Source organism: Esox lucius, chromosome 24 (genome assembly GCF_011004845.1).
Source record: "Esox lucius isolate fEsoLuc1 chromosome 24, fEsoLuc1.pri, whole genome shotgun sequence".
Classification (NCBI taxonomy): Eukaryota; Metazoa; Chordata; class Actinopteri; order Esociformes; family Esocidae; genus Esox; species Esox lucius.
In genome coordinates this window covers 3082982-3092678 of record NC_047592.1, presented here as the reverse complement: position 1 = coordinate 3092678, position 9697 = coordinate 3082982, and the positions used below count along the sequence as shown (strand labels likewise).

Below are 9697 nucleotides of genomic sequence, written 5' to 3'. Positions count from 1 at the left end.
TGGGATAGGGTTAAGTTAAGGTTAGGGAATAGAGAACATAGATATCTGGGATAGGGTTAGGTTAAGGTTAAGATTAGGGAATAGAGAACGTGGATATCTGGGATAGGGTTAGATTAAGGTTAAGATTAGGGAATAGAGGTTAAGGTGCAGATCCCCACAAGGATGGATATACGAATGTGTATGTGTATGTTCGTGCGTGTGTGTGTGTGTAATGCGTTTAACATTCTCAGCTAAAAATCGGCCTTAATGACATTAAAATTCTGCCGTCAGCTTAGCTGAACCCTGAAAGAAACGGAAATTATGCAGATTTAAATGCTAATGTGTTTCAATCAGGCTGAAAAACATATTACACATCTATACAAAACATTTAGCAGCTGCTTGTTGATGTCTTTATCTTTCTAACTCTCCCCCTCTCTTTTCCCCTTTCCCTTTTTTCCCTCCCTCTCTTTCTTGCTCTCCCCCTCTCTCTCTCCATTCACTTCTCCCCCTCCCTCTATCTCTTCCTCTCTCTCTCCCTCTCCACAGGCATGGAAGAGGCGTTGGTTTGTTCTGAGGAGTGGTCGAATGACCGGTGATCCAGATGTTCTAGAATACTACAAACACGACCATGCACGCAAGCCCATACGCACCATCAACATGAGCCTCTGTGAACAGGTATATATTATATTATTACTATCATCAACATTATCACTAACACAACCTCTTTAACACTTATTATTGCTATCATCATTATTATCACTAACACAACCTCTATGACACTTATTATTACTATCATCATCATTATCACTAATACAACCTCTATAATACTTATTATTACTATCATTATCACTAACACACTTCTATATTTATTATCATCACTATCACCATCATTATCACTAACACACTTCTATATTTATTATTATTGCTATCATCATGATTATCACTAACACACTTCTTTATTTATTATTATCACTATCACCATCATTATCACTAACACTATTATCATTGTTACTACCACTCTACCACAACAACTATTATTATTACTATTACTATAACTATTATCACTACCAATAGCCCTCCACCATCACAATAATCACTTGCACTATCACCATCTATTTCATGTCCTCTCTCCTCTCCCCCTCTCTCCTCCTGTGTTTCCAGGTGGATGCTGGTCTGACCTTTAACCAGAAGGACCTGGACAGTAGCTATGTGTTTGACGTTCGTACACTGGACCGGGTCTTCTATCTGGTGGCTGACAGTGAAGAAGATATGAACAGATGGGTTAGGTCTATCTGTGACCTATGTGGGTTCAACCCTACAGACAGTGGTATGACCACACACACACACCTTACCTTGAACAGTGATTGTGTAGCACAAACAGACACTCTGCCTTTCTCCAAAGTGTGTATGTCTTTATGTGTATGTGTGTCGGTGCACATGTGTCTGAATGAACTGAATGTGTGTGTGTGTGTGTGTGTGTGTTTGGCCTTGAGAAAGCTGGCTGTGAGTTTTGAGGTGACTCAGAACAATCTATGTTGTAATTAGGGAGGAGAGGATCAGAGAGAAGAGAGGGCAGATAGTGAATAGCAAGGAAGAGAGGGAGGAGTGTGGAGCCTGGAAAGAGGAGGTGAAGAGAGGAGGAGGTAGAAAGAAGTTGAGTAGAAATGTAAAGGAGGAGAGGAGAAACATAGAGGGAGAAGAAATGTGTAGGAGGGAATGACAAAGAAGAGATAAAGAAATCAAATCCATCTAGACAGCCTTGAAAATGGATGGGTATTCACACCTTCACGGGTCTTTTGAAAAGATGCTGTATTAGTGATGGAAAGACCAATGCTGAATGTGACTTGGTGACTTGAGAACGACATGACAACTGGAGCAGAGAGGGAGACAGAGAGAAATACTTTGACAAGGTCATTCATTTTCCCTGCCGTCAATGGCAATACAAGTCAATTTAATAATAAAAAATAATGATAGGCAGACAGAGAGACAGTGAGTGAGAGAGACCGGCGGAGAGACAGTGAGTGAGACAGAGAGACAGTGAGTGAGAGAGACAGGCAGAGAGACAGTGAGTGAGTGAGAGAGAGAGACAGACAGTCAAAGAGACAGTGAGTGAGAGAGACAGACAGAGACTGAAAGAGAGACAGTGAGTGAGAGAGACAGACAGAGACAGAAAGAGAGACAGTGAGTGAGAGGGACAGGTGGAGACACAGTGAGTGAGGGAAGTAAAGGATCTGAATTCCAGGCTGGTAAGAGCCAAATTTCAGAGTAGTCTTTATGTGCCTTTATTCAGGGCTAGTTTAGATAATTAATTCTGTTTTGGTTAAGGATCTGAATTCCGGGTTAGTTAAGGATCTGAATTTTGGGTTAGTAAGGATCTGAATACCAGGCTAGTTAAGGATCTGAATTCTGGGCTAAGTTGGTAAGAAACGGTTCGACTCTGCTGTCTCCACCCCTTGGCTTTAGATCTCTGGATTCACCTGGTTCACCTAGTGTTCATAATGGATTCATTCATTTCAGAGAGACCTGCTGTCATCGCCCAAAGCACTGTTGTCAATGTTACCACAGGCCACACCTCTGTCTCTATGGCAACCAGCACCATCACAGCCCCGCCCCCACACGAGTCGGTCAGCAGTCAGGAAGATGGAGGAACAGACTATCTGTGGCTCTCACACTGTCAGAGCAAAACACCTCAGAGGTACACACAGACACACACCCACAATCAGGCACAGTGGCAAACTAATAATCCCTTAGACTGCTGAGGAGGGCCAACCACAGCACAGAATTTAAAAATGAATGTGTGTCTTCCAGAATAAAAGTCTGTGTCTATTAAATTTTTTCAGGCCTCCAGTAGGCTCCACCTCCTCTGATACAACAGACAACAGTGACAACACTCTCCTTTCCCACTGGGCCCTGCCCTCCTCCTCTTCCTCCTCCCTGGTTAACGGCCACCCATCCCAACCTCGCCCCCACACCGCCCCCTGGGCTGTCGCCAAGGAGATCAACCATTTCAACCACTCACAAGACAGCGCAGCAACCCCTGACCTCTATAGGGGCTGGACAAGGGGTCACATGTCCCCCCACCCGAGGAAACATTCCCTACAGCTGCAGGCTGTGTCACTGCCATCCATATGTAATGACATGGTCTTCACCACAGGGGGCGCCACCACTATAAACACTCAGTTGAACAGTTCTAATAATAGTAGCTACCAGGTTCCCAGAGCTTCATCTGTTTCTTCAGTTGGGTAAGGACTGCTTCTTCTCCTCCGTTATTTTACAAGTTTGTAAAATAACGCACCGTGTTAAACATTTCCTTTGTGTGTAGGGGTACTTATTTCATGTGTTTGTTTGTAATGTCTTCAAATATTTCCTTTTTTCTCCACCTAAACCTCCCTCCCCTCCTCTCCACCACCTCCAGCTCAGACCCTCCAAGTCAAGGGGACACTTCCTCCACACCGCCACCACGCCCCCCAAAACCCCTCGCCTCTGCCCCAGCGGATTCATCTTCTCTAGGCAGTGTGTCGGCCCTGGTGCCCCAAACAACCTCAGAAACAGACTGGAGCCATGGAGGAAGAGGAGGAGAGAGAGGAGCCCGAGGCTCTAGCTGTAGTAGTGTGACAAGCCCAGACTGTTGCCATGCAGCTTCTCAGGAGAGTCGCTCAGTCCCAAGGCCCGTGTCAGAGCAGACTGGGCCCAGCATGTTTGACTTCACTGACAGCTTCAACAGCTACTTTGTGAGTTCATCTGTTTTCTCAACACTTTACTATCAATCGATAACATGATGGGTTTTTCAAATGAAAACCAGGTAATCGTGTTTTTGCACAGAAAATGTGTTAAAACCTGTACCACTTCTCAATATACGCGGGAAATATCTTAACTGTTGTGTTTGGGAGCATGGATTGGATGTTGATCCTGAAGGTTTGCAAATGTATGTTGGTGGTTTTTCTCCATTTCCTGAAAAAATATGTTTTTGGAGCTGAGAAGTCATCGTACCTCCAAGACATGGTGCATATGACATATGAACAACATATGATATCGTTGTTCTAGAAATAACAGAGTTGTTCACAAATTACCAGTGTACTGTACATACACATTTCATCTGACATATGAACAGCACATGATATCGTTGTTCACAAATTACAAACGTATTATACATACACATTTCCACATTTCAAAAAGTGCGTCCCAAGAATATGATTTGCCGAAGTCTTTTGTGTCCCATGTAACCTAAAATGCCTGAAAAATATGAATCATCTCATTTAATCTTACTCTTCTTCCGTCCTTTTCTCTGCTCTCTTTCATTCTTCCCCTTTGCTGTCCCGTCCCCGTCTCTGTTTTCCTCCCCCCTTTCAGATTAATAAGGGCATGGTACCGTTGAGTGGACAGACGAATGACGATGACATGGATGAGAACTACGTTCGCATGAGCGCCTCCAACCCCTCCCTCACCTCCTCATCCTCCCCGTCTTCCCTCCCACCCTCCTTGCCCGAACCTCCCCCTGAGGACACTAGCTATGTCTCGATGACCCCCTGCCCAGGGGAGCTTCCCGCCCTGGGGAGACAGGTACCCCCACCGGCACACCTGGTGTTCCGATCCTCCCCCGTCACCCACCACACGCCCCCGATCCGCAGACACACCTCTGGAGGGGGAATGGGGAGGGGGAGGTGTGACTTCCAACCTCCACCCATCCACCGCAACCTCAAGCCGCGAAAAGGTGACTCCCTCCTGACCGCGCCCCTCTGTGTGTCTGGCTCCACCCATCTGTGTGTCTGGCTCCACCCCTCTGTGTCTGGCTCCACCCCTCTGTGTGTCTGGCTCTGCTCCTCTGTGTGTCTGGCTCCACCCATCTCTGTGTCTGGCTCCACCCCTCTGTGTCTGGCTCCACCCATCTGTGTGTCTGGCTCCACCTGTCTGTCGCTGTGGTGTTCAAGCGTGGTGGTTTGGACCTCCGATCTTTCATGCCACCTGGGACAATGGAGTTCCTCAGGACCTGGGTTGGTGGTGCGGGGTGGGGGGGGGAATTCCTTTAACTTCTTCAAAATTCCTAGGATTCGGTTGGTTTTGCCATCTGGAGGTATAAGGCAGGATATCCGGAATCCTCTGAACAGGAACGCTTGGAATTTGTTTATGGCTGGGTTGATTCTCTTGTCAGATGTACTAATGATGTTTCTCAGCCTGCCATGAGTTCAGGGCTGATTCTTAGATGCATGTCGGTGAGGGGAAACTGGAAAATGTTCAATGTCTCTAGAAAACCCAGGGATTTTGAGGAAGTAAGCAGAATTTTGCAACCCTGTTCATTCACAAACTTGGTGTGACATCATGCTATATTGTGCTACCCTGCGTTTGGGCTGTGGCGTGGGGAGGTCAGAGGTGTGTCTTCACTGTGTCTATGCGGCTTTTGTTTGGTTTGGGATGTGGGGGGTCAGAGGTGTGCCTTCACTGTGTCTATGTGGGTTTTGTTTGGTTTAGGATTTGTGGGGGTCAGAGGTGCGTCTTCACTGTGTCTGTGGCTTGACGTCGGGTCCTGTACAGCCCTGTTGGTACAGCAAGTTACTCTGGATAAAACAGTCTGCTAAACGTCTTCAGTGATAAATCTGATTGGTTGGTGTCTGCATGCAGTTAGTCGACCGGGAAATGTGCCAAGACAGTGTTTATGTTGCACCGATCAGGTTTGAGCCCGATCTCGCTCGCTCGCCCCGTGTGTCTGGAGAGAACAGACTCACAGGCCGTTGGAGGCCTCACACAGACGAGGAGACGTATGTACCAGTGACAGTCTCCACAGGGCTGTGTGTTCACGTAGCAGTGATATAATATGTTTACGTAGAATAATGCCATAATGTCACCTGCATAGAGTCAACAGTGAAAGTCTACACAGCCCTCGCAAAATCTGCTCCTTCTACCGCCACCCAGATAGCCGCTAAGGAACAGGGCGAGACAACAGACCTCAGCTTTTAGGTCTAAATTATAAACTCCAGATTCAGGTCAAATCCAGTGTGACACCTAAGTTTAACCCACCGTATGTTCTTCGGATGCAGCCTGGCATTATTGGGTATTTCTGAAGAGATTGGGAGGATTAGAATTTATTTATATAGGATTTGAATTTATTTTATTAGAATTTAATTTATAAGAAGGAATAGAGGAAACCCTGGTGTAGTCTTATGAGCACAACTCAGTTGCACACATATTAATGCCCAAGACACACTGGAATGGACTTCCATGACGTGTTGAGAGGTCCAGTCTTTGTCCTGAACTGCACTGCACGTCAGTGGTTCCTAACCAGGTTTTCTCAGCTTGAGGTGTTTTTACAAAAACAATGGCCATTGTACATTGCCCAATGAGTTGCACAATGTTCTTAGCATCTTATTCCAAAAGGATTAACAGCCACCATGCCAAATATGGGTCCAATTATAGTAACTCCAGGGTCCCCAATCAATAAATTTACTTGTTAAAATTGTTTTTTGGAGATAACATTCTTTCACTTTAAAATTGTATTCTAGGTTGTATAGATGTGTTGAATGAAAACTCAATACACTGCTAGATGCCTTTGTAGGGCTGTGGTTGTGCTTTCCTAGATACTTGTTTCTGGCAGCAACAGGTCACACGTCTAGCTGCTGTGATGGAACTGTGATATTGTACGGCTAACAGAGTTAATCAAAATTGGATTTGTTTCATAACAATGTGGGCATAAGGGAAATATATTCTTATGGTTATAAATTTCACAGGTCTCTCTCACCCTGTCTCTCTTTTGCTGTATATGCTTTTTTCTTATCTCTCTCCCTCTCTCTCTACATATGTCTCCCTTTCTCTCTCCATCATTGTCTCTCTCTAGCTGTCTCTGCCCCTCCCTTTCTTTCCCTTATCCTGCATATAAGGTTGTTAAATAATTTAGCTTCTGTAGAGGTTCTGAGCTAGCAGAAGCACTGCTACGATGGTGATGATGTTCAGTAAAAAAAAAACACACACACAACCAACCACCTGAACAAACACAAACACACACACATTAACATCTGTCCCTAAGGAGCTGAGCTACACAAAAAGCCCATAAAGTCTCTTTATTCCATATTTATATATATTAATATATTGATGGGACTCTCCTGCTTTGAATGGGTCACTGGGGTCTGAGTACATTTTTCTTTTGTCTTTTTTTCTGGTAATGTTTTATTTATTCAACTTTTATTTCACTGAATGAAAACACTTATTCCTCTGCTTTTCTTTCCCTTCTTCCTGCTTTACATTGTATACATATATATATATATATATATATATATATATATATATATATATATATATATATACACATACATAAATGTTCCTATATATATACATATATGTTCCCCCCTAACCCCCACTCCTTTCTCCCTCCACCAGTTAAACCGGCTCCCCTGGACATCAAACCTCTGCAGGAGTGGGAGGAGCTACCTGCGCCAGTACGATCACCGGTCACTCGGACCTTCACCCGGGAGTACGTTAAGTGTGCCTGTCCCAGAACCACTCAGAATTTGACAGAGGGGGTCTGAGCTGCTGATTCAGCAGAACTCAGTCCGTTAAAAGTTTAATATCTGACTTTAGGGAAACTAAACATCTTAGTCTGATGGCCACAGGCTCTAAATGGTTCTGTTGGGCTCTATATGGTTCTGTTGTGGTTCTATATGGTTCTGTTGTGGTTCTGTTGTGCCAGCTGTTATCTTTAGCGCCCTGTGATGTGCTCATAGTAGCTATACATGGCTTGAACGAAACAAAGGAACTCATGTTACTGGTAACACTGCCGATGTTTATCCAACCATTATAAAAGGACACGTCAGACTTGGAGTTGCTCGAAAGAAAAAGTAATGCACACACACATCCGAAATACAAGACTAAAACGACCCAATTTGTCGGCAAAATGTCTTCATAGAAGCTGCGACACAACCGGGTGGACTTTGATCTTTAGCCCTGCGTTTCTCATCGCCCCCTGGTGGCCCTGTAAAGCAATGGAAACTTCAACCACACCCTGGAAATCTGACATCTCTATATTCTACGTATCTGTTTCAAAATAACTGTCCCCCATTTTGTGTTGCATTAGTCCATCCAGCTGTTCCTTGTGTCCGCCGGGTAGACCTGCCTCCTGTCCAAGCTCCGCCTCCAGCTCGGACTCTGAAGACCCAGACGACAACTATGTCGCCATGATAACCTCCAGCCTCGCCACTCCTGCTGTTGAGTCAGTATGTAGATTCCAGAATTTAGTCTACACACACACACACACACACACAAACACACACACACACATACACACATGCGTACACACACAGTACGCACACCCTCACGTCGAATGTCTCTGTGTGTTTCAGAAACCATGTGACGAAAGTCCCATGGTCCAACGGCGTGACGAAAGTCCCATGGTCCTACGGCGTGACGAAAGTCCCATGGTCTTACGGCGTGACGAAAGTCCCATGGTCCAACGGCGTGACGAAAGTCCCATGGTCCAACGGCGTGACGAAAGTCCCATGGTCCAACGGCGTGATGAAAGTCCCATGGTCTTACGGCGTGACGACGGCCCCATGGTCCTACGGCGTAACGACGGTCCCATGGTCCTACGGCGTGAAGACAGTCCCATGGTCCTACGGAGGCCCCGGGGGGACAAACAGGTGGAGTACCTGGACCTGGATCTGCACACTGGTGGAGTGGCCACGCCTCCTCGACAGGTAAGACAGGTGGTGTCTTTTCTCCAGGCGTAGGCAACCCTGGTCCTGGAAGGCTGCAAGCACTTTATGTTGTTGATTTACAGACCTAGAAGACCAGGTTTGTTGTGCTTATTCAATTACTGAACCAATCGGATAACCTGGTAACTAGTCAGTTACGCTCATTAGGAGTATATCATCGAATTAAGAACAATGACTTCCTTTTGAATGTGGGTCTAAGCCACACAGATTCCCTAATCATACTATAATTTGTTTTATCTATACCTGGTTCAAAACGAACAGTATGTTTCAGAATACGTCACTGATGTTTGTGTTTGAAAGTAAAAGTCCATGATTCAGAATAAAAGTCTTCTGTTGCATGTGATTTCTTTTTTAGAAAAGGAGTGTGTTGGGTGGTTCCATGGGTTCCAGCGACGGTGAGCGTTCACGTGCACGTGTGGACTACGTGGTTGTGGATCCAGAGAGAACCAGAGCTCTAAAGAGTACCAGAGAGGCCTGGCATGATGGGAGACAGTCGATCGAAAAGGAAAAATAAAACACACAAAAACGCACATATGAAACATGTGCCCATCCTTTATATCTCCATATAAATAATTCTGACAGTAAGGTGTTTCTGTCAAATAATCTGTGAAATATGAGACAGACACACACACACACACACACACACACACACAAACACACACAGAAGCAAACACACAGGCACAGCTGCATAATATACAAATGTATCATTATACCACTTTACACAACGTAAGAAATAGTTTAAAGACTAACATGGAAAGTTCTCTGTACTTTTTTCTGTAGTGTCTGACATGTTTGATCTTAAGCTTTTACTGTTAAAAACATGATGTGACAATCACATGCTACTGCTGAAAAACTGATGTGATAATCACATGCTACTGTTACAAATATGATGTGACAATCACATGCTACTGTTACATTCACAAATGACGTGATGTTACATGTAAGAAATCAAAGTTCTCATTTCAAATAAAGTCAATACATTTGTGACAATTGGTGTCTTTTTATGAAAGCGTTCCAAAATG

At 44.8% G+C, this 9697-nt stretch overlaps 1 protein-coding gene across 1 annotated transcript in view; it reads left to right on the top strand.

The window, feature by feature from the left end:
• Positions 1-9665, top strand: part of LOC105007265 (GRB2-associated-binding protein 1) — a 17444-nt gene extending 7779 nt beyond the window's left edge. The window contains exons 2-11 of the mRNA XM_010866136.5: positions 526-654; positions 1141-1306; positions 2497-2674; positions 2820-3221; positions 3395-3710; positions 4330-4690; positions 7345-7438; positions 8039-8177; positions 8304-8657; positions 9031-9665. Coding sequence (XP_010864438.1) covers positions 526-654; positions 1141-1306; positions 2497-2674; positions 2820-3221; positions 3395-3710; positions 4330-4690; positions 7345-7438; positions 8039-8177; positions 8304-8657; positions 9031-9189 — 2298 coding nt within the window. The 3' untranslated portion in view covers positions 9190-9665. The remainder of the gene's footprint in view (positions 1-525; positions 655-1140; positions 1307-2496; positions 2675-2819; positions 3222-3394; positions 3711-4329; positions 4691-7344; positions 7439-8038; positions 8178-8303; positions 8658-9030) is intronic.
• Positions 9666-9697: the final 32 nt, after the last annotated feature.